Source organism: Pipistrellus hanaki (assembly GCF_964339955.1).
Source record: "Pipistrellus hanaki genome assembly, chromosome: 1".
Taxonomy (NCBI): domain Eukaryota; kingdom Metazoa; phylum Chordata; class Mammalia; order Chiroptera; family Vespertilionidae; genus Pipistrellus; species Pipistrellus hanaki.
The window spans coordinates 155,574,315-155,600,346 of record NC_140503.1 but is presented as its reverse complement, the minus strand read 5'-3'; the positions used below and the strand labels follow the sequence as shown (position 1 = coordinate 155,600,346).

The 26,032-nt window shown below is 36.3% G+C and overlaps 1 protein-coding gene and 1 pseudogene across 3 annotated transcripts in view; one reads left to right on the top strand and one right to left on the bottom strand.

Moving 5' to 3' along the window:
• The window catches only part of CCSER1 (coiled-coil serine rich protein 1), a gene marked incomplete at its 3' end in the record, with an annotated part of 1,087,168 nt that overhangs the window by 220,036 nt on the left and 841,100 nt on the right, over nucleotides 1-26,032 (top strand). For both annotated transcript variants that reach the window (XM_084881902.1, XM_084881903.1), the window contains exon 5: nucleotides 18,460-18,580. In XM_084881902.1, the coding sequence (XP_084738028.1) occupies nucleotides 18,460-18,580 (121 nt within the window). The remainder of the gene's footprint in view (nucleotides 1-18,459; nucleotides 18,581-26,032) is intronic.
• LOC311621884 (large ribosomal subunit protein eL33-like) lies at nucleotides 9,931-10,235 on the bottom strand (annotated as a pseudogene). The gene has a single exon. The product of its transcript is annotated as a large ribosomal subunit protein eL33-like (transcript).

The following is a 26,032-nucleotide window of genomic DNA, read 5'->3' as shown; positions in this document are numbered from 1 at the left end:
TCAAGTATAAAGTATAGTACTAATTATTAATCATATTTTGTACCTGGTACATTTCCAAAGAGGGTTACAATTGGCATTTTCTTTGTATAAGTTAATAAGATTACAGTTACAATTTGGACTTATTTATACATTAAATGAATTTCTGGTAAATTGTGAAAATGAATATTTCCATATTCAGCTATATCTAACATTTGAATTTCTATTTCAGATGTATTTTCTTTAAGGAAGAAAATGATCCCAACTATGCAAAAAATAATTTTAAAATGTCAAAAGGGGTAAAATTCATTTGTGACAAAGTCAAAATCCATTTCCAAGGATATTTTTGCCTTTGTGTGCAGAGTTTATATACATTTAAATCTCTAGTAGAAACTCTGAAATTCATCAAGAAGAAAATTCACATTATCTTAGTAATCTTTAAAAACATATGTAAATTAAAATATGTCACATAGCTAAGTCCTATTTAATTGACAGTTCTCATTGCTTCTCAGGGATTTGAATATTTAAATATTTTAGCAGCCACACTGGTTAGTGTTTCAGGAATAGCACTGCTTTAGAAGCATAGCAACTCGCCACCTGTGAATGCAAATTTTCTTTTAAGATTTTTTTTCTTACAATAAAGTATGTGATTCCTGTGTTTCTGTGTCAAACACTATCTTTTATCCAGAAGATAATATGTAAAAGCCTGTAATAAATAATAAATGTGTGTGTGCGTGTGTGTGATAACTGACTAATGAGTAACAAGGTGATCTTTAGAACTTCAATAGGAAAACATTTGCAGTATTGCCTAAGCTAGCAAAGAATTTGAAGACATTTCAATACTTCTGTGATAACAAGTTTAACCAATAGCAGAAATCCAAGTGAGTATTATAAAACATTAGAAATGGAAGTAATATTTTTCATGTTTTATTACATTCGTAAATCTAAATTTAGGCAAATTAAAATTGTTTAAGGAGAGGATGATCTCTTTTGTAGAAGATATTATGAATAGAAAAATAGCACTCACAGAATTTGTTTTCATTTTAAGGAATTATGTTTATGGACTTTTAACTTTATCTCTGTAATGCTGGCTTAAAGAAAGAAGGATTTACTAAAGCTCACATTTTAATAGTTTAAATTTCCTTGGAGGGAGTGATGGGTGGAGGACTGGAATAAAAATAGTGATATTGAGGGAAAGCACCCTTGGAGCTGATTTTGCCCAGGTCAAACAACTAAAGTTCTTCAAAGATAAGACTGATGGCTCTTTTTAATTTCACAAGAGGCTCAGTTTACACAGATGAATGATTTTGTTCTTTTTTACATCTTTAGCTTGCAGGAAGTAAAGATTTCCTACAATGTACGCATTTTAGTATCTCAACCCACTCAAATATCGAACTCTACTCTCCATTGAAATAAATGTAAAAATGGAAAGGAAGAAATGAAATATAATCATAAGAATCTGAGAGATGCTTAAATGGTTAGATGGATAACATTAACCAGTGAGTCATGAGCAAAGCTTTCTCTGCCTGAAAAAAGGTAACAGAAAACAAGTCTCCAAACTGCAACTATCAAGCAAATGTTATGTAAATTGATGGTAGTGAGTCAGTTGATATAGTTTATAAAAACATATTAGGAATCATTTAAGTTAACATGGCTGTACATTCACACCAACCAATCTGATGACAGGACCTTAAAGTAAAGGTAGTGACAAATAACACTGTCATTGACAACATAGAAACAAATGTCTACCGCTAACAGCTTAGCTGAGGAAGAAAAGTAGGTCTTTACTTGACATCTCTGCTGTGAGTGAAGTTAAAGTTATATGGATCTGACTAGTTCTGCAAAGGAATTAGTATGGCTAGAAAGAAGAATAAAATAAAGGAACATGCATGATTCGTCTCTAGATTATTCTGTAAATCTTTAGGAAAACTTCCCAGGAGCTTGCCTTTGATAGGAATAGAACTCTGTGTGGGGCAAGTCTCCTGCTACTGATAGCTCCAAACATAAACTCCATGTCAGTTTTCCCACCTACTGTTACAATGTTTAAGGTCTTTGGATCCCATCAATTTCGAGATACTTAGGGTAGATATGGGTATTTAGCAATCCCCTGGACATGTCCATAGACACTAATGAGGTCCCCCTGGCTTCCATGGTGGCTCTGCTGCGGGCCAGCCCGATTTTCTCATTCTAGAACCCCCAGATCTTCCCATGGGCCTGGCTGCCCTGGATATTACTGGAGAATAAACACACTGTGGCACATCAAAGGTCCTTAAAACGGTGTATTAAAAGAATGAATGATATTTATTTTTCTCAACTGGCTTACTTAGAGGAAAAAGATAAATATCACATGATCTTACTCATTTGTGGAATATAACGAACAACATAAATTATAAACAAAAATAGATCCAGAGACATAGAAGCATAGAACAGACCATCCAACCTCAGAGGGAGAGCAGGGGAGGTGTGTGTGGGTGAGGGGGATAAGAGACCAACCAAAAGATTTGTGTGCGTATAAGCATAATCCAAGGACACAGACAGTAAAGGTGTGAGGGCATGTGCTTGAGAGTGGGAATGGCCAGGGAGAGGTCAAATGGGGGGAAAAGGAGACATATGTAATACTTTAAACAATAAAGAATTTGAATTAAAAAAAAGAATGAATGAATCCAATTTCAATTATTACATGACAGAGTAATTAGTTAAAACTTGTGGCATTAAATTTTTAAAATATTGAAACAGTTATGGTAGGAATCTTCTTATTAAAAGAATAGTCTTAGAGCCGAGACTGGTTTGGCTCAGTGAATAAAGCATCGGCCTGCAGACTGAAAGGTCCCAGGTTCGATTCCAGTCAAGGGCATGTACCTTGGTTGTGGCACATCCCCAGTAGGAGGTGTGCAGGAGGCAGCTGATTGATGTCTCTCTCTCATTGATGTTTCTATAATAACTATCCATCTCCTTTCTTCTCTGTAAAAAAAATCAATAAAATATGTTAAAAAAAAAAAAGAATGTCTTAGAGACAATTATAAAGATAATTTACTTTTCTGGATTTAAAACAGGAGGAGGGGTACACGAAATTTGTTTATGGGTGGTGTGTCCCTCCTCCCAGCCTGTGCCCTTCCAATCTGGGACTCCTGGAGGGATGGCTAACTGCCCAGGCGATTGGATATCCCTCTCACAGTCCAGGACTGCTGGCTCCCAACTGCTCACCTGCCTGCCTGCCTTCCTGATTGCCCCTAACTGCTTCTGCTTGCCAGCCTGATCACCCCCTAACCACACCTCTGACAGCCTGATCAATGCCTAACTGCTCCCCTGCCAGCCTGATTGCCCTCCCTTGCTGGCATGGTCACCCCTAACTGCCCTCCCCTGCAGGCCTAATTGCCCACAACTGCCCTCCTTTGCTGGCCATCTTTGACCACATGGGGGCAGCCATCTTGTGTGTTGGAGTGATTTGCATTTACCTCTTTATTATGTAGGATAGCTAATGATTGTAGTAAACAAGGAATACTGAATATGAAAATATTAAACATTTAATAAATATGAGTTATTATTGCTTCCTCCATAAATTCTTTATTTGAATTCCAGGAATCTACCTTTAATTTTTTTTTTTCCTGTTTACCTAAAAATGTCCTGTGCTGAATGTGTCTCATTGCCATACTCCTTAAATATTGGTATGTTCTTAGGCTCAGTTCCCACGCCTTTAAAAAATTCTGCTTTTACCTCTATATTTTATTATTTGACCCAGTCTCCTACCTTTGTGCTAGATAATGCATACAGCTTCATGTTCCTTTCTCCAGCTCAGAAATCTCTCTGCACTCAGCACATATATTAACTATCTACTTGAGATTTTCCTGGCTATCAATTAGGCCACTGGAATATGTCCCAAACCAAATTCCTACTTTTTAATCTTTAGCCCTTGAAAATTTGTTCTTCTGAATCTTATTCATTTCAGCCATTATGGCCATTCTTTCAGTTACTAAAAGTTAATAAATTGGGGACTTCTTTGTCTCCTCTCTCTCTCTCTCTCTCTCTCTCTCTCTCTCTCTCTCTCTGTCTCTCTCTCTCTCTCTCTCTCTCTCTCTCTCTCTCTCTCTCTCTCTCTTTTTAATGAATAGCATACAGGTAACCTCTTAAAAAATTCCATAGGCTCTGTCTATCCTGATAAATTTTCTTATTATTGATTTATTTTTCAAGGAGGTGGAGTTACCATTATGACATTCTTAGACCAATAGTTCTTAAAGTAAGGTCAGCAGCCTCTTGAAGGTTCCCCCAAACCCTGTCTGGGAATTCATGAAGTTCACAACTATTTTCCCAATAATACCAAGTCATTAAAATTGTTAATGTTTCCTTATTTATAGCATGATAATAACGGCAGTAGTACCACTAGTAGCATAGAGTCTCACACACATTTTACTCAATAAATACTACTGAATAATTTCTTAAAATATTATTGAATATTTTAAGGAAGCAGCCCCCGGCCTCGGCTCCATTGCCCGTGCTCAGCGGTCGAAGGCTCGGGGGCACCCCCCCTGGGGGCCCCATCACCCGGTTCCTTGCTGGCGCCTGGCTGGCCGGTATCTGGCATGGGCTCCTGCTCCTCGTTGCGTTCCTCCAGTCTGGAGCTTTTTTTCTCCTTCCCGCTAGGGGAGTCTAGCATCAGAGTCAATAGACTGTCCTCTGCGCGCAATGTGCGTGACTCCGGGGGTTCCGCTTTTTGCCGCTCCCCCAGGACTCCACCTCACAGCCCCGTCTCCCTCTGCTTGAGCCTGGGCCCCCAGGGATTGGTCTAGGACTGGGGTTCAGAGCAGTTGGGAGTAGGCCTCAGCACCGCCGGAGGCTTTGTTTCTTCCCGCTAGGGCAATCCAGCATCAGAGTCAACATTCCGTCCTCTGCGCGCAATATGTGCTACTCCTGGGCCCTGCTTTTCGCCGCTCCCCTGGGATTCCGCCTCACAGCCCCATCTCCCCTTGCCCGAGCCTGGGTCCCCAGGGTCTGGCCCATAACGGGCTCAGCGCTGCCGGTTCGGGGGTTCAGGCCAGGCTGGGGGTTTTATTTCCTTCCTGCTAGGGAACGCTAGGAGGGCACACAGCCTTCTCCTCCTCTCCGGCTGCGTCCTCTGCGCGCGCGCGTGCGTGTGTGCAGCATGTCACTGTACCTTAGGCTTTTTTTCAGCTCCTCTGATTTTCCTTCTGGTTTTCTCTTTCCTTCTTGTTGTAGAATTTTCAGTCAGTCGACTACCTATAGCTCTGGGCAATGTCCACTCTACATTTTAGTTGTATTCCATTGAAATTGTTGTGTGCTGCTGCGGTTAGGTGTCTACCTGAGCAGCCATCTTGGATCCTCCTCATTAAAAATATTTTAAGTGCCTGTCCAGTATTGCTCAGTGGTTGAGCATCAACATGTGAACCAAGAGGTCAAAATTCAATTCCCGGCCAGGTCACATGCCTGGGTTGCTGGATCCATCTCCAGTGTGGGGCCTACAGTGGGCAGCCAATCAGTGCATCTCTCTCATCATTTATATATCAATATATATATCTTTTTCTCTCTCTCCTACTTGCTTCCTCTCTGAAATCAATAAAAATATATATTTTAAGAATGTCTCAATAAGTTCATAGAATTATAGCTTATTCAGCATTACTAATAGGTAATCATTGTAAAGAAGCAAGAAAAATAGCAAATTTATACTTATGAAGAATAGGAAGAAATTCAAATTTACTAATATTTTTGTCAAAGTTTTCTGCCAACTTTTTAAGCTTTTGTTTAGTCAACAATAACAACATAATGGAGATCTTAAATAAACATCCTACTGTTTAATAGTGATCCATTCAATGTAAAATTAGTTAACTTCTTAGAATCAAGAAAATATATAATATATAGGAACCAAAAGCCATGCTTTTATTTCAAAAGGATTCTGTCCTCTTAAATTTTATATCCTGTAATTATTATTTATTGAGGAAGAAACTAATAAAATTAATGCCAGTATAGTGCTTATTCAGTTGATGAGTTGTTTGGAATGTTTATCTCTTGAATATAAGCTTAATGGGATAATAGGATTGTATTCTTCTTCTAAATTAATACTAGGCCACTACAATTTATTCCTTTGGCTTGTAATTATTTTTGAGTCTTTGCAAGAGGGTGGGGAACATTAAGTGATGGCAGATTAGCAGTGTTTTATTTGTGCTGATTTGTGCATATCATAAATATGACAACATGTTAAGTTAATTGTTTTTCACTTATGCTGTGTAATTTATGGCTGGAACTGATAATGACGCTTAACATTTCAATCACCATTAATTTCTTTTTCCTGGACAGTAAATAACAGAGACTCATTATATATTTAAAATATTCCTCGTTAATGCCTGCTTTAAAATAGTTTAAGATAACTTTTTTAGAAACTATAAAGCTAGTTAAACACAAGGACTATTTTAATTTTGTTAATTTGTTTAATTTTAATTACTCTTAAAAACTTAAATTATGTTGCTAACAAGTCAAAGTACAAAAATTTCAGTATCCAATATCTCATAGAGTAGTAGAAATTTACATTTTTATTTACATATACTAGTAAGATATACTTGATAGAGGTCAAAACTAAATTCATAACAAAACATCTGTAGCAGTTCTTACCAACAGGATTGTGTTTTCACTTTTGTATACCTGCACAATCAGTTATATAAGGGAGATGTCCTGCCTTGATTAATGGGATTATTCATCAAGGGTAAATGAAAATGTCCTATTCTAGAAGCTAATTTGCCTTACCTTTTAAAAAAATTTAACAACATTCCAAATAAAAGGCAGATAATTATACATTTGCTGGTATGAATCTTCAGCAGAAAACTATGTCTCAAAATATGTCTCAAGCTAGAAGATACAATTATGCTTAGCCTAGCAATGATATGAATATTGTGAATCAAGGGACATTTTTGAATACCACTTATATTTCAAAAAGAAAAGCAAAAACTGAGCTGAGAATAAGAACTTATAGCTAAAAGAGAGTTAGAAATCATCTAATTTTTAGTTCTCCAAAAATATTGTGACCTAAGGTAACATAAATAGTTAAAATCAGATTTATTTAAAAGAATAAAATTTTCTGACCCTAAATCTAGTATGTTTATACCATAAAAAAACTGATATATCTATCACTTATAATGCCATGCATATTTAGAAAATTATGTAATGGAGATATAATTTATATTCAACATATTTATTGAATATATGTGGACATATTTATATTTGTATATGTCTCTCTATATAAATGAATTATATATATATATATATATATATATATATATATATATATATATATACTTCTATATGCATATTTTTTGAAACTTGGATGATAATTGACATCCATTATAATGGACAGAGATAGCATGATGAGATAGGAATACAGAGATTGGAGCAAAAATCTGTAAATTTCCCCTTTTACTTACTAGGTGGCTGTCTTTGGAAAATTGGTTAATATCCCTGAATCCATTTGCTTTCTCTCCTGTAAAATGGGGATAATGAAACGAAATTTGCTGGTTGTAGGAAAGGTTAGAGATAATGCAGATAATGTGGTCTGCAGTCATTTTGTATTGTTCTGTTTGTATGACACATCAGCACATTGAGGCCAGCAGACTGTTTATGCCTCAATATAATATTTCTAATGCACTAACATGATTTAAATATGAAGAATATGCTACTGATTACTTGGGTACATAAGTACTAGAACTGGAAATATTATGTTTGAATGCATGAAAATTATCTTTGGTCTTTGAATAGCTAGTTGTGATTTGATGTCCAAAAGGCTTTATTACTCTTGGCTAATTGTGATAGGAATTTTTTGTCAACAGTAAGTAAAAACATGGACTTTGCAATCAAAGTGACTTGGTTTAAAGTCCTGGATCAGCCACTTAATTAGCTGTGCCTGGGTGAGCATTTTATTCACATCTCCACATTTCTGTGTAAATAAATGAATCCTGTATGTTAAAAGCATAGTTTGCAAATTGTCCCCTTTACTGGCAGTTCCTCCAGGAGTTCCTCCAGGAGTTCTTCCTGGAATTCGACCAAGGGGTGGGACCCCTGGGGGAAAGTGAGGGAGGCCTGGGCTGGCAGCCTGCAGCACTAGAGACCCCACCAGTGCATGGATTTCATGCAGTGGGCCTCTAGAAAATATGAGTGAATGAATGAATGAATGAATAAATGAATAAAAACAATTTTCTTGAAGGAGTTGTTGTCATGGTTAAATGAAATAGTACATTTAAAAAGGTTTTCTCAGTGCTTAATACAGAAAATTCAATAAAGTTACCTACTATATATCATTATCATGGTCATTACTAATTCAGAGGCCCTTTTCATTTCTCTTAAGAAACTAAGTTGGGAGTAGCCAGAGAGGGATCCATGGAAGAAAAAGGAGACATACTTAATATTTTAAATAATGAAAATGGAAAAGAAAAAGAAAAAAAAGAAAAGAAACTAAAAAAAAAATATTTGCTCAATTGTATAAATTGAAAGTTATAGGGAACTGAGTAGATTACAGGGCTTTTTGGATAAATATATCTAACCAGTTATCCCTTGGAATTAACATGGAGAGATAATAAATGGAATCATTTATTTTAAACAGATATCATGTTTTATTTAGAGAGGATACTTTCAAAATCTGATTCACCCATTATTATATAGCTTTTTTATTCTTAAACAGGAAAGGGTTGATATATTTCTATAATGTTTATATAATTCTATAAAAACTACATCCTTATAAATGACATTGTTAACATAAACAACAAAACAAAAAATTGGTTAGCACTATGATAGAGCAATAATGAAAGGTGATGTTAGTAGGAAAAGGAAAGAAATGTCTAATTCACATACTGGGATAACATAAACTTGTGAAAATAATTTAAATTTGTAATCTAAAAATTCAAATAAACCCAATAATAAATGCACTGGATTTATTGAAGGAAAACTAAGTATTTCATGGTAGATCAACATCCCTGACCTTAATCAAAATTAATATTTCTTTTAAAAAGACAGCTACAGGGTGCTACTTTATGTATCTATCTATCTCCCTGTCATCTATCTGTCATCTATCTGTCTACTGTCAAAGACCAAGTTGATTACACTCTGGTCCTAAATTACCAAAAAGAAATTTTTATTTGGGGCAATACAAATAACAAAATAATGGATTTATCAATATGAGCATATTTGACATATAAAAAAATTACATTATTTGTGACTTTTGTCATGCTATTGTCCATTAGAAAATAATAAAAAATACCTGAGTGGTAAAACATTATACAGTTATAACTTCATTCGTACGTAATTTTGGTTACTGTCATTGTAAGAAAACTTATAAGAGAATTTACTTTAAAGTAGTGATTTTTAATAATTGATAAATATTGTCACATTCTCTTAACTTATTTGCAAAAGGCTATATTCTAACACATCTCTAGCCCAATACTTATTGATTGGAGTTGACTGAGGCAGCAGTGTATTTTGAGTCTTATTCTTCTCTGTTCTAAGACTCTTCCAAAGTATCTCCTTTCTTTTATATCTCCCACTTCTGGCTTAAGGCCACACACACACACACACACACACACACACACAAACACACACACACACACTGTAAGAAGAACTGGGGGGTAACTTGGGCTAGCAAATTTACTTCTGAGAACTGTCTAAATATCCCTGAAGTCTTCAATGCACACGTCTTTTCCAGCTTCCTGAACTGAATTTGAGTGTACTCTGTGCAGAGGAATGATTTTATTATACAAAAGGTGTTGTTTTACAGTAAAGATTTTCTAAATATTTTTTTTCCCTATGCAATTTGGGTTGTTTTATGTGAGTCTCATAATATTTTCTATTTGTTATTCTCGTCCTTTTTTTCTTAAGATACTAACATATGTGCCAATTGATATGGACCTAGGAGTACTATATGTTCACAGGACAATTTTTTTCAGATCTATTTTATTTATTTTCAATTTAAATCCTTGAGGGGCACAGCATTGCACAGATGCTGTGTCCAATGGCCATAGCAGGAAGGTTGCTTTGGAATTTAGCACAAACCATGCCACTGTTTCCCTGAGCATGAGTTATATTTCCCCAGATTACTCTGGTTTTGTTTGGAGTCACTGTGTTGTTATTTGCTTTGTACACATGAGCACATCTCTTTCCTAGATAGAATTCAGTTTCACCTCAAGCATAAGCAAGAGCTGTGTGCTCCTTCTGGTTCCATTGCTCAGCTTATAGGCAGCAAAAAATGGCCTTGACCACAGCCTTCCAGACATATTGTCCTTATAGAAGCCCTGTTCCCAGCATGCCCTCAAAGCTCAGCAGCAGCAATCTGTTTACAGGACTATTTAAAACATTTCTCTTAGAATATGTCTGTCTTCTGTGGAGGTTTTGCAAATTCTTACTTACTCCAAGGTCATACAGAGACCTGGAATTAACATTTAAATCTCTTAAGACAAGGGATTTGCCCTATTTTCAGGGAGCTTTAACTTTAAGAGGCTATTTAGCTTCAAAGGTTTTCTTGTGACTAGAGGACAGTGGCTGTAGGTGAGAGAAGGTAACAGCAGTTAGTTAGGTTCAAGTTATGGGTTGAAGTGTCTTAAAGAGCTAGTTTAAAAAATTTTACCTTAGTCAAGGAAACCTTTATGAAGATCATTTTGGGATCTGAGTTTCTTTTAGAAACTCCCTCAAACCAAGGAAAATGTAAACAATTGAATATTTGAGATTTTGCTTCCTTTTTGTTTTAAGGCTATTTTCATATAAACCATTTTATCCACATTCAAAATTATCAAAATTTGTCAATGTTATTGTCTTTTTTAGTCCAAGGCTGCCACAACAAACTACCACAGACTGAGTGGTTTAAGAAGTTTATTTTCTCCCAGTTCTGGAGGCTAGAATTCTAAGATCAAGGGTTAAACATTGTCATTTTCTGGTGAGAGGGCTCTCTTCCTGACTTGTAAACAGCTCCCTTCCACAGTGACCCTCTCACAGCGGAGAGAAAGAGACCGCGCTCTCTGGAGTTTCTTCTAATAAGGGCGCTAATCCCATCCTGAGGACCCCACCCTCATGGCCTCATCTAAACTTAATTATTCCCCAAAGGCTCCATCTCCAAATAACATCACGGTAGAGGTAAGGGTTCCAAAATATGGATTCTGGAGAGACATAATTCAGTCCATAGCAATGATCTATGTTGAAATGGTTCAATTTAGATTAGACTTATTATGAAAATGCAATTAGAGACACCTGTGAGAGTCAGCAATGCTTGGTTCAGTTGCTTTTGAATCTTGTATCTATACTCCAGGGCAGTTGGCTGTATCTAATAACAGATTATAGAAATCTCTGGTAGATGAGTATTTGGAGATGAGGCAAAACAAGATAAGCCTAGAAAAGTTCTCATGAGTTTCTGATAGGTGCCGAAAGCCAGAATCAATCTCTGACATGTTGAGTCTATGGCTAGAGGACATTATTTACACTTTAATAATGTTTAACTGCCATTTGTTCTTTTTCAAGATGACAAAGAAAGGAGAAGATAAGTGAGGGTAAAGCTAAAGTGTAATCATTTGAAACATTGACCCTGGGCTACGCATATAGGAATTTTACAAAGCTGGCATTTTACTCATAGCTATTTTATGTTTTGCTAACTGATAAAAAAAAAAAAATCACATCTTTTAAATTTTTTAACAAGTTTAGCCTCCATTTTTATTATATACCCTAATCTTGGGTGCTATTTGCTAATATTGGTACTTCCTATAATAAACGACAAGGCTTTCATGATTATGACATTATATTCTATGATGGAAGATTGAAACAGTATTAATCACATTTCTGATACTAATGCATCCATGTTCTATGTTATTTGGTCACAAATAAAATATTGATAATCCAATAAGTATATTGAAATTCTGGTATAGCTATCTCAGGATTTGAATTTGAATAGTATAATTTTCTATTTTATATACATATAATATTTGAAAAATACCCTTATCAAAAGGGTTAAAAATCAAACCTGTACAAATGATTTCTCATGTCAAAGGACTTAAACTATTAAGCATTCACATTAAAGAGCTTTTCAAAGAGTGATAAAAATACCAAAATTTGGAACATGTGAGATTAAATTTAATGTTACTTTTTACTTTACATTTTATAGTTTTGTTTAAAATTTCAAGAATATAGTTATTTCATTTCTATTTCTGTATTATTTCTCAAATCAGTTATTAGTTCAGGATATTTAATAATTTTATGCAATTGTTCACACATATTATAATGATTCCCAAGATAATATTATTCTTTCACAATATGGTTGCATAATATGTTTTTTTAATTTAAATTGTTATTTAAATTATTTTTACATAATTAATTTGAAGATCTTTGCTTCCTGCAGTTGCCAGTTCTTCTTTCTAATCCATCCAAACCTTCACTATAATTTTGTTTTTGTAATATAATGAGAATTTTGTTTTATTTAATAACATAAGCAAGTACATATAAAATGGGAGTATGTGTTGAAAATAGAAGTGTCACAATTTCTATTTATTTAGTTATTTGTTTATTGGGTGATGTTGGTTAACAAAACCATATTGGTTTCAAGTGTACAACACAACAAAACATCATCTGCACACTGCCTCTTGTGCCCATTACTGAAAGTAAAGTATATTTCTGTCCCCATTCTACCTCCCTTCCGCCCCCGACCCCCACCACCACAACCACTTTGCCTACCTCCGTATAACCCACCCCTTTTCTGTCTGGCTGTCACCATACTATTGTCTGTGTCTATGTGCTTTATGTATAGTATATGGTTTCACTTATTGTGAAATGTAAAAATAAAATAAAAACAGACATATAAACCAAAAGAATGGTTACCAGAAGGGAGGAGGTGGAAGGATGGGTGAAGAGGGGAGAGGAATATAGTCAAGAATATTGTGATAAGTTTATATGGTGACGATAATTATTAAAATTAGTGAGATGATCACATTGTAAGGTATATAATGCCAAATAATTTTATTATACACAGGAAATTAATATTGTTAATATAAGTATATACCAGAGATACTTGAATTAAAATAAATACATGAAATGAAACCAGAAATTATTTCTACTCTGCCCTAATAATTGCAGATTTTTGACTTAGAGTCTCTCAAAAGGTTTGATCATTTTTGGTGTTCATATAATTATAACTATGTAGCAGTAATTTTTGTTTGGAAAATGCGTACTTCCCATTTATTATTCCATTCACTGTTTTTTGAAGTCATAACTTCTCTATTACTTAATTGCCTAACTTGCATTTATTACACTAATTCTTTTACCTCTGATAATGAGATTTAAAGATATTGAAACTTGAGTGTAATTTAATTTCAACTAAATATAAAAGCTTAATCATTTAAATGGAGCTCCCAACCATCTATCTTCAGACAGGTTCATTAATTGTCACTTTTTTAATAGAACAATTAATGGAGTTATTTTCTTATTGGCCTAGTTATTCATTGTTTTTAATGCCTTAAACCTTTGAGTGCATTGTCATCTGTTCCAGCCTCTAGACTAGGGGTGTCCAACTCAATCAGAGAAGGGGCCAAAATCTAAAATCCAGCCTAAATCGCGGGCCGAATGGTTTACTGAACAGTCATAAACTGACAATGTCATAAACTGACAGCGGAGTGCAGTGATGACAGCGCGGTGCGGGCCACATTGCAAGGCCTGGCGGGCTGGATTTGGTCCGCGGGCCTTGTGTTTGACACATGTGCTCTAGACCATACAAATTAAGTAATGATATTCAAATTACCTTGAGTAAACAAATGTTTCTTATTTTTGAAATTTTTATTTACCTACGGCATTTTCTATATATATATTTTTAAAATAACTTAACTCCACTTCCTCTTATAGAAAACTAGGTAGATGCTTTCACCTAATCTGGTCAGAGGGTGACTGTCCTAATATTTGAGAAATATCTCTAACCTAGCGATTTTCAATCGATGTGCAGTAAGAATTTTTAATACATGAAATGCCTGACTATTTAGTTAGGGGAACTGACTTCTTTTCCCTTAGAAGATTGTAAAACAAACAAACAAACAAACAAACAACAACAACAACAAAAAACTCAAAAACACAGGACTAGAACCAACACAACAATAGCCATCTGGTATGAATGATACCATTTTTTATTTATTTTTTGTCAATTTGGCCAAAATTATATTTTTTGGTGTGCCACACAATTTTAGTAATTATTTTATGTGATCCATGAGATGGACAAAGGTTGAAAATCAGTGCTCTAGAAGAATAAATCAAAACTTCATTAAACACATTTTTGGGGGCGGGGGTATTTCTCTTTTGCCCAGAGTTGAACCCTATCAATTCAGCATGTTTCTTGGAACATATCAGTAGCTCACTAAATGTTTTTTGAATAAGCTAGTGTTACCTCAGAGAAGTAAATCAATAATGTTCTTAATCTAATTCTTCTCTAGCAGTGGTTAGGCAACAATGCAAATTTAAACCGTAATAGAGTTCTCTGCTCTCACCTGTGATGGAATTGTCTGTCAGAGATTCAAAGCTCATGCCAAGAATAAGTAGAAAAAATTAAAATGTTTTTTACAAAGAAAGAAAATCTGCTATGGCACAGGAGAGATAATGAAGAAACCAGGCCCCCTCCTTGAAACTCTCTGAACATTAAATGGTATCTCTTGAGCACCACAAGTTTGCTTCAATTTCAGCTCTTCTTAAAATGGTCATCTGTTTTGTTTTATTGTTTTTAATTTAATATTTAAATATGTTTCTATTGATTTCAGAGAGAGAAGGGGAGAAGGATACGGAGAGAGAAACATTGATGAGGGAAACATCATTTATCATTGATCAGCTGCCTCCTACACATCACCTAGTGGGCATGTGCCCTGACCTGGAATGGAACCTATAATCTTTTGGTGTACAGGGTCAACTCTAACCAGCTGAGCCACTCGGCAATGCAAAATGGTCATCTATTTTATTTATTTATTTATTTATTAATTCATTCATTAATTCATTCATATTTTTAATATTTATATTTTTATTGATTTCAGAGAGGAAGAGAGTGGGAGAGATCTATAGAAGTATCAATGATGAGAGAGAATCATTGATGGCTGCCTCCTGCAAGCTCCCTACTGGGGACTGAGCCGCAACCCAGTCATGTTCCCTTAATCAGAACTGAACCCTCAGGCCAAAACTCTATCCACTGAACCAATCTGCCTCGGGCTGGTCATCTATTTTATACCTCGGACTCTAGCCCTAAGCAGAATAATAATTCAGCAAATATTTTTACAGGAAAATTGAAGAACCTGGGATCATTTCGTACATCTTTCTCTTTCAGATCATGGCCCAACCATTATATTTTTGTCTTCCCATTCATTAATGTGTGATGCTGTGTTTAGTATTTCCCTCTTTCTACATTGAAAGGAAGTTAATTTGTTGTCTAGCTGTTAGTTCTTAAAAGGAGTACTTGGATCAGTGAATATTGACTTTTTATTTATGATCAAATCAAATATCATTTTCTGCACTAACAGTTTTCATTTCTTTGCTACTCTTTTATTTCCACTGGCAAATTCCTTCTTCAGAGCATCATTTTTATAAAATGTCACATGGGCTTATCACTGAAATACAACTACACACTTAGAGGTTTGTGCTTAAACTAGTAGCATAATGACCAATTATAAAGACTTAGAAAGTACCAGTATGTGTGAACCTGAACATGAAGCACATCTCTTATTTGTGTAGTGATGTGTGGACTGAAGAGCTAGTAAAGAAATGTATACTTTATACAGTTATAGCTGATATACTGAAATTTGAAACATATTTTTGGTGAAATCTGGTGTTATTTAACTAAATCATGTAATTGAAATTTGTGCATATCAGAACCATGTAAAATGAGGAATAAATATATATGTATATATATCCTATATAATAAAAGCCCAGTGACTGAACCAGTGGAATGGCCAGAGTGACCAGAGACCAGGGAGATCAGGGAGGCAGGTGAGTGGTTAGGAGAAATCAGGCAGGCCGAGTGGTTAGGGGCAATGAGGCAGGTAGGCAGAGGCAGTTAGGGGCGAAGAGGCAGGCAGGCAGAGGTGGTTATGGGTGATCAGGCTAGCCGGTGCGTGGTTAGGGTTGATGAAGCAGGCAGGCGAGTGGTTATGAGTGATGAGGCAGTTAGGTGAGTGGTTAGAAGCAATTAGGCAGGCAGGCAGAGGAAGTTAGGGGTGATGAGGCAGGCAGGGAATGGTTAAGGATAATGACAGGTAGGTGAGTAGTTAGGGGCTATGAATGCAGGGATATGAGTGGTTAGGGGCGATGAGGAAGGCAGGCAGAGGTAGTTAGAGGTGATGAGGCCTCATCAGGCAGGCAGAGGGGATTAGGGGTGTTGATACAGGCAGGTCAGCAGTTGGAAGCCAGGGTCCTAGATTGCAAGAGGGATGCCCGACTGCTAGTTTAGGCCTGATCCTCAGTGATCCCTGCGAGATCAGGACTAAACCACCAGTCAAACATCTCCCAAAAGGTCCCAGAAGGGTGCAGGCTGGGCTGAGAGCCCCCCACCCCATGCATGCACGCATACACACACACACACACACACACACACACTCAATTTGTTAGTTATCAGGGAAATGCAAAATAAAATGTGATATCACTATACATATGCAGGAATAGCCAGGAATAGACATGGTAAGCAGAATTCTAAGATGACACATGACTGTAGCCGTGGTATAATTGCTTCCACTGGGAAAATTATAGGACTTCACCACTATAATTACGTTATGTTACATGTAAAAGGGATTTTTGCAGCTATAATTAAGATTATTAATCAGTTGACTTTGAGGTAATAAAAAAGGATATAATCTAGAGACTAATCATATGAGTCCTTTACAAGCAGAGGAATATTTTCCCCAGCTGTTAGGAAAAGAAGAAATTAGATTTGAAGCATGAGAAGTCCTCAGTGTGAGGGGCGTTCTCTGTTGCTGAGATAGACAGGCTGTGGGTCAGTGGCGGCAGGGAGCTCAGAACAGTTCTTGGCCACTAGCCAGCAAGGCAAAGGAGACCGGTATCCCACTACTGCAAGAAATAAATTTTGCTAGCAACAGACACAAGCTCAGAAATGGATTCTTGACCCATAGACTTTAGATAAGTGCAAAAATTGGCTACCCATCTTGACAATGGGATTCAGGGACTTTAATCAGAGAACACAATTGAGCCTTCCTAGACTTCTAACATGAAGATCTATGATAATAAATGTATATTATTTTAAGATGCTAAATTTGTATATAGCAATAAAATTAATACAATATTAAATTTTTATAAAGAAAAACCTGACAAAGCCAAGTGTTGGAAAAGATGCAGAACTACTAAAATTGTTATTCTATTTTGAGGGATGCAAGTTAGTACAATCAGTTATGAAAAGCTGAACATAAAACATAAAGCATACCTTAGGGGCAATTCATAAGTATTTTTTCAATATAAATTTATTTATATACCAAAACAGTACAAGAAAGTTTATATACATTTTGAAATAGGGTCAGATCAGAAATAATCCAAATGTATATAACCAATAAAATATGTGTGTGTTTGTGTGTGTGTGTATTGGATCTGGCAAAAGTAGTTCTATAGCTGTTCATATGGAAAATAATACAATAGTTAAAACAATACTAATACTATCGTATAATAAGCTCTATTTTGCATGCTTACAGATACTTTTGCCCACCATATATATTCATACATAAACATATATCATTTATATAGCATTCTTTGAAAAGTATAAGAATGAACAAATTGAAATAAGCCACATGAAAAAATACACCAACAAAAGAGTATGATGTAATTTATATATATAAGTTTAGAAGTAGATAAACTAATCTGTGGTTATGTAAGTAATTATAATGGATAAGTTTGGAGGATATAACAGTCATTAGAAAGGGGTACCATAGGATTTTTAAGGTGCTGGTAATGCCTATTCAATGATTTTTAAAAAATATATTTTTTATTGATTTCAGAGAGAAAGAGAGAGGGAGATAGAGATAGAAATATCAATGATGGGAAAGAATCATTGATTGGCTGCCTCCTGCATGCCCCACACTGGGGATCTTGTCCACAACCAAGGTACATGTTCTTGACTGGAATTGAACCTGCGTCCTTTCAGTCCACAGGCCCATTCTCTACCCAATGAGTTAAACCAGCTAGGGCCCTATTCATTGATTTTAATGCTGATTAAACAGATGTGCTTATGTTGCAAAGATTAACTTAGCTGTGTATGATCTGTGTTCTCATTCTTCAATGAAAAGTGTTGTTTTTTTTTTTAATGAAATACTAAAATGTTGGCAACACTTAGTGAGTGATGACTTAGTTTAGAAAATGATAATTAAGGATAATGTAACGATAATTAATGTTTTAGTTTAGTTATCTCTTTAATTTGACTTAAAAGAAAAGTAGACAAAAGGAAAGTGAGAGTAGTTAATAAATAACTTTGACATTTACAATGAATTCTTTTCATAACGACAGTTTGCCAGGAGGAATCATACAGCTCTGTAGTCTCCTGTGCTGCCGTAGTGCTCACTCCCATGGAACCAACAATAGAAATGAGGAGAGGAGAAGAGCTAAAATTCCCTGAGCCTTCCAAACAGTAAGTTGTTCATTTGATTTTTAGAGCTTTTTAAAACTTGTAGATAACTGATTTAGATTTCTCAGAAGTTGTGGTTTATAATGAATGTATCAACACTGTCATGTTAGAGCACAGACGTAAATTTTGCACAACATTAAAAATCAGTCTACTGTCTCATGAGTACCTTCTGTGGCTTCCAACTTCGTGTGTTTGAGCTATAATCCATCCAAGAGTCACATCGTTACTTTATCTTCGGAACTTGGGTAAGAAGTCTGAAGCACTTTGTTTCCTTTTTTGGAAATGTGGATGCTCTGTTCTTGGATTGCTTGTTTTGTAGCTGTAGGACTTAATGATCTAAAATATGAATGGATTTTACTATAAGCTTCCAAGCTTAAAGTTGGTTTGCATTTTTATAATTTAATGTATATGTAAGTTTGATCTTATATTGAATAAATGATAGTTCTTTTCTTTATTATAATAATAAGAGACAACTAAACTCATGGTCACAAACGTGAGCTATATGGGCTTGAAATATCAAATAAACTAGGGTTATTTCTGGGTGTGCACTAAGTAAGTGAAAAGGGAAAACCCACTGATGGCTTTCCAGTGAAAGTAGTGCCATACCTGCTTTAAGGTCAGAAATGAGGTGATGTAAGATGTTGCCAAGGATTGCTGGCTGACCACTTCATCAGTGGGAAGGGTTCCCTTAAAGCACCTGTTATTTTTCCCCGTTGATAACACTGGATAATAATATTTGTTTTTTGATATCTTTCTACTGAATAAACTTCTGAAGACAGAGTTCTCTGGAATGAAAATGCCTGCTACTCTTTCTGAAATAATTTAGAAAATCCCTTAATGTTACATCTAAGAATGTTGAGTTCAAATGGAGCAATGTATATGTTTGATTGAATGAAAATAGTGTTAGTATCCTTATTATAGAGAGAAGTATTAAGCAATTCAGAAAGTAATGATTGTAACTCAGTTTTAATACAATCTAAAAGTGAAAACAATTTAACTGCTCTTAATATAGTCTAATTTTTAGGTTTCAAAAGCCATTCTTTTTGTCTAACGGGAGGAAAATTACATTTCATATATACCAATTAAATTATACTTGAAAACTCAAATGTATTATATATAGTGTCCTCAAAAATGTATACACACTTTAAGAGCTGATAGCTAAATTTTGAAAATGAAATGTAGTTTTTTAAACACTACCTTTATAATTATTCAATCTGTGTGTGTAGTAAGGTATTAGAATGTTGTAAGTTGAGACATTATCTTTGAATAACTAGAATTTCCTTTAAATTCATGATGGAATTACTTCCCTATGTAAAAATTTCCCTTTAATTGTACGGGCTTTACATGATAAATGCATAAAAATCTATTGAGTGTTTCAAACACAGGACTTAAAGAGTCATATAATGAGAATCTCAGCACATCTGTTGCAAAGAACTGCAGTAATCTCAGTATATTGGCTTCTGAATACATTAGAGTTTACATAAGAAAAAATATGTAAAATAATGTGTTTTTGAGGATAACATAATCTAGGTAAAGTGGTAAAATATGCACCTATTATTATAGATCAATGGTGGTATAAAGGCAACAGATGCTATTCATCTAATGTAAGGTATGGATTTTGGTTAGACATATGATTGTTTAACATTAGGTCACATGTATGATATATTGATATATGTTCACGAAAATAAACTCAGAATATTGGTCTTAATTATACCATTGTATTGGTATATCATTTTAGAATGTCCGTCCGAAATATTTTTGACTGAAATATTTTATATAACTTACCAACTTTTAGTCATAGTTTAGAGGAAAATATTCTAATTTCTACTAATTGTTTTTAAATATCCTCAAGTATTTATAATTTTTTAGACATTTTCTTTAAGAAATGAAGGAAGAATAATGCATTTCTGTTAGGAACGAATTATACATTTTTAAGCATAGCAAGTTATAGGGAGAAAATATCTAAATCTTTTGGGAAGGAAAGCTGCATTCTGAGGACCATAGTGGAAGAAGGCATATCTGTTCTCTTGTTGATATATCTAAAGACTAGGAGGTAGGACTCTACTTATTATCTAATCTTCAGCTCTACAAATTTCAGGGGCGCATATTCATTTATGATACATATTTACTCACTCATCTAATTTTGCCCAGTGCACAAAATTCGTGCACATTAAAGGAAATTAATTAGAGGAAATAATTTAATATTGCTATTTGCCCTTGTTCTATAATAGAAGTGTCAGGTATGAAAGAAAATTAGTAAAATGTATATGAAAACCTTACTCCTGTCAGAGTCTGGGGTGAACCACAGGACCCAGAGTCAAGTCCCCACCTATCCACATGCACCTAAAAATCGCATGAGACCCAACTTGCCCCCCCCCCCCCACCACCACCATTGGACTAGATGTGGCCAGTTCCACCCTTGTCAAGCCCGGAGGGGCAGGGGCATAGTTTCAGGTCCCGTGGCCTGGTGCCAGGATGGGGGGTGTGGCCTAAGGGCCCCCAGCCCAGACCGGGGTTTGGAGCATGCCTTGAGGTCCCCGTCAAGCCCCTACTGGATCGGAGGCACAGCCTGAGTTCCCCGACCCAGTACTGGGGGTGCACCTTGAGGTCCCCTGTCCAGCCCAGCCAGGCAGGAGGGTGCAGCCTCAGGTCCCCTGGCCTGGTGTTGGGGTGTGGGGCATAGCCTGAGGTCCTCCATCAAGCCCCACCAGGTGGAGGGTGTGGTTTGAGGTGGCCTATAGTGTTGGGGCGGGCTAATTGGGGGTAGGGATGGTCAGGAGAAAGGAAGAGGGTGTTTGGCCTTCAGCCCGCTCTTGATCGGCGTGGAATAGTCCAATCAGGGCTGGGCTGGCAGGGGGGGGAGGGGTCTTCGAGGTTGGTCGGCTGGTCCCACCCCCTGATCGGGCCAGTTCACTGGCCACAGTGGGAGTCATAGTGACCAGTTTAAAAAAAAAAAATATATATATATATATATATATATATATATATATATATATATATATAATTTGTCAAAATGCATGTACTCTGTTTACTTATATCATGACTCAACATCTGAAATAAAGGGATTTTATAGTCATTATAAATTTAAAATTATAGAGGTGAATATGAGATAAATTATTCTATTACTTTTGCCAATTTTCATGTTTTTATTTTATATAGGGAAATCTAAACTTCCTAAGACATTTGGTTTATTGTTTTAATTTGTTGAAATGATGCATTAGCAAAATATGCTGTATGCATTCCAGGTTCAAGGCCTCCTTGTAGTGCTTCATTTCTTGGCATAAAGAAAGTTTATTGAGCTGCTTCTGAAAGGGTGCAAATGCTATCATTTAGTACAGATTGTCATATTTAAAAAAAATATATTTTATTGATTTACACAGAGAGGAATTGAGAGGGATAGAGAGTTAGAAACGTTGATGAGAGAGAAACATCGACCAGCTGCCTCTTGCACACCCCCCACTGGAGATGTGCCGGCAACCAAGGCACATGCCCTTGACCGGAATCGAACCCGGGACCTTCCAGTCCGCAGACCTATGCTCTATCCACTGAGCCAAACCGGTTTCGGCAGATTGTCATATTTTTAAGAAGGGCTAAAAGTAACCTATTTTACTTGGATAGGTTCTTAAGAACAAACATTTAAACTTCTGTCAGCTCTTTTTATTTTCTCTTAATAAATAATGTATTATTACATTTGGAAAAGCTTAAGTAATTTCTAATGTCATCTATAAAGCTGTTACACAAGCTCTATAGCCCTACCGAAGTCACATGAAAGACTCTTCTTATCATCTAATCTTCAGCTCTACAAATTTCAGGGGAGCATATTCATTTATGATACACATTTACTCACTCATCTAATTGTTGAGTATTTGCTTTGTTCTTCGTACTGTGCTCAGGGCTGGGGATTTAGTGTTGAAAAGCAAGTGCTGTCTCATAAACTTAAGAATATAGTCAGGGATATACACAGTAATTAATTGCATCCAAGAAATCCAAGACTGTAGATGTAACAATAGCTATAATGTAGAGGCAGTATCCTGTTATAAGATATGGGGCTTTAACATAACCAAGGATGTCAGGGAAAAGTTCTCTGAGGGAGTAATTCTTGAGCTAAGATCTGAAGGATATCAGTTAATTATGTGAAAAGGTAAAGATAGAATTATCCAGCACAGATAACAGCTTGTCCAAATACTCTGTAAAGACTAGGAGCAGGAAAACAATTGAAAGAAGGCTGGGATAAGTAAAAAGAACCCAAAAACTTGTTTTTAACAAGGCCCCAGATGGTGTGATCTTTTAAATAAAACCCTCATTCTGTGTTATAGAGAACATATTGGGTGTGGTGAGGGGAGTGGTGTGAAGACAGTTTTTTTGGGGGGAATCAATTTGTTATCATTTCTTCCCAAGTCCAGGTTCAGTGATCTTCCATTCGAAGCTTGAAATTAGCCATGGTGGGTGTATTTACACCATAGCAATGGGCAAATCTTACAAATCAGGATTGTTCCCTTCTCCCAAAGAGCTGGTCGTTATCCACTTTTCAGTACACTGCTAAATGGAGGATGGGTTCAGTGCCTATAGTGAGACCATTTTGGTGATTTCTGACAGCAGCATCGATTAGGGTACTGACATTGGACATGGTGAAATGTGACAAGGGAACTGTGTCAATATGCATTTCAGAACCGAGGCAAATTAAATACGGTTAAAAACTTTCAATATATTACCAAGTAATTGCATTAAGATTGGAGAAGAAATATGTACTTTACTAATTGTAATTATGATGAAATAATCTAATATTGTGAAAATCCTACCGTGTTATTTTAAATTAGTAATAGTCTAAGGCAAGAGAGGCCTTTGGTATTATTTTAATTTATATTAAATATTATCAATGGAACTATATAAGTGTGAAACCTATAAATCTACTTTCTACAAAATTCCTTTCTGAACCATTGCCATTGATTCTCACTGAAAATCCACATGAGTATCAGTAAATTGCACTTAGGTTCTTATGTAAGTTCTTTACTAATAAATTCTCTTCTACACTTAGTCTTTAGCCTTTATCTTCCATCACTTGGTACCTTAAAACTCTCCCATTTTAAAAATTCAGAAACTGAAGCATGACATCAATGGAATCAGTTTGAGGCCCCTCATACAAGGCTTCTTTCCCTCTGATTTATTTGCATTGTTGCATGTGCCAGGGACCATGCCCTTTTATTAGTGAGCAGTGTTGTATGGCATGGATGTGTCACCATGTGGTTATTTTTTCAGTCTTGTCCTCTTTGGATCATGCTTTGCAAAGTTGCTGATTCATGGAACCACGGGGCCTTTGGGTGTGGAAGAGAGGTCATAGACCATCTTTACCTAACCTAGCTGTACACTACTGGTATCCAGTGCTTGGTACACTGCCCATAAAGATGCCCAACCCCTGCTTGACACCTCCAGTGACAGTTTATTCCCTTAGAGGGAAGCTTCTTCTGATCCTGGCCAGCCTGTCCTGTTGGGAACTCTTCCCTCATTTTCAGCATATGTCAACCTCCCTAGACCATTTCAGAAAGGCCCTAGTTCTTGTCCTCCCACCAGTCAGGCACAGTAAGCTCCCTCCTCACCACCACAGGCCATAGGTATGGAGAAGGCCCATCCACCACCCAGCAGCGTGCTGATAAATGTTTGACTTGCAATGCTAGTTATTTTTGTTAGTGCATACTATTCCATCATATGACTGTATCAAAATGTATTTATTCAATCTCCTATTAATAAGCATATAGACAGTTTTCAACGTTTATTTTATAAATAGTTCTTCTGTGAACATTCATGGGCTCCAGAGCCAATGTGAAGTTTCTCTGGGAGTTGGATGGTAGGGTTGTAAGGCACATCCATCTTTAAATTCAGCAGACAATGCTAAATCATTCGCCAGAACTCCTCCTGGTTCAGGCTGTTGCCCACAGTGAGCCTTGTAAGGCTCTATACTTCTACCATTCTTTGGGGTGTGAACTGGCATTGTGGTTTTGATTTACATCTACTTATTTTTAGTCATGTATTGTATCTTTGCAAATGTCTGTTGGACATTTGTGTTTCTTGTTCCATAAACTGCCTATCCATATCTTTTTTGTCCATTTCATTATTGGTGATTTGACTTTTATATTTATTAGGAGAAGTTCTTTGTATATTCTGACCTCTAAACTTGAGTTGCTATGTGCATTGCAAAACTTTCTTTCAGGTGGTGGGATATCTCTTAATAAGTTATGACTTTTAATCGAAAAAAAATTATTTAAAACAAAGGAGAGGCATGAATTTGATGAATGTCTGGATACACAATACTATGAATATGCAATGGCCCTCTTCCCATGCAAGTTTTTAAAGAAATGGTACCTGTTTTATGATTTGGTCAATTTAAGGGTAGAAGAATTATGTGGAGGGACTTCTGTGCAGAGAGCTGTTGCCTAAATGTCAGTCCACTGAACAGCTATTGGAGGAGGAGTTGTAGCTGGGAAGAGTAATCTTCTATTCTCAAGCACAATGCAGAGTCTTTGGGGAAATCATTCAGAGAGTATTCTCTGCTGTTGGAAGCACAATGAACAGGTGCTGATTTGTGTCTAAAAAATGGAAGGGTACCATGGACTAAAATCTAGAGGATGAAGATTGGCCAGCCAACTGCTTACTAATGTTGCTATTCTTTAATGACACCTCCAGGCTTTTTAAACTTCAGACCTCACAAAACCTGGATCTCTCCCTTCATACCAACCCCTTAGATCTAGGCAGTCAGGAAGGAGTCTTGCCTTGGATTCTGCACATGAGAGGATTGAGTTACATCCTTTCTCTAGCTGTGCCTCTTAACAAAGCAAAGGTTCCAGAGTTAAGGGTTCCCAGCAACCAGAAGCCAGTGCCTCCTGCACCAGCTTGCTGGGATTTCCCTGCTCAAATGGCCCTAAGTCCTCCCTACTGTGTTGTACTGCCTGTGGCCTGATAGGCTGCAAGGAACAGCTGATGACAGTAGTGGTGGACAGAGCTTAGAGAGGTGGCCAGGGCACTCATCCTGTGAGGCCAGATTGCAAGGGAAGAAGCCCAGGGTCCAAGGGAAAGGGAACCCTGTTTAATTAATTAAGCTATATTAATTCATTTCACTTATGAGAGGATCCTTTCCTGGTTCATCATATCTATTTTCCTCATCAGCCACTGGTTTGTGAAACTAAAAAATAAGACTCAGAACATTGATTATTTTCAAACTTCATGTGTTACTAGGGAACCGGAGGATATTAATACAAAATAAATACATAAAACTCTCTGGAGAAACTGCTCCCCTTGATTGAGTGTTGTTATTTTATCTCTCTGCAGTTTATTTCTCTCTAGTGAGGCATAATATCTCATCCCTTGTGTAGACAGCCTGTCAAGTCAAGAATTCCTATTGTAATATTTGCATCTGGGTTGACAATCCTTCTTTGTGCATTGAACACACTATGCTATTTTTCA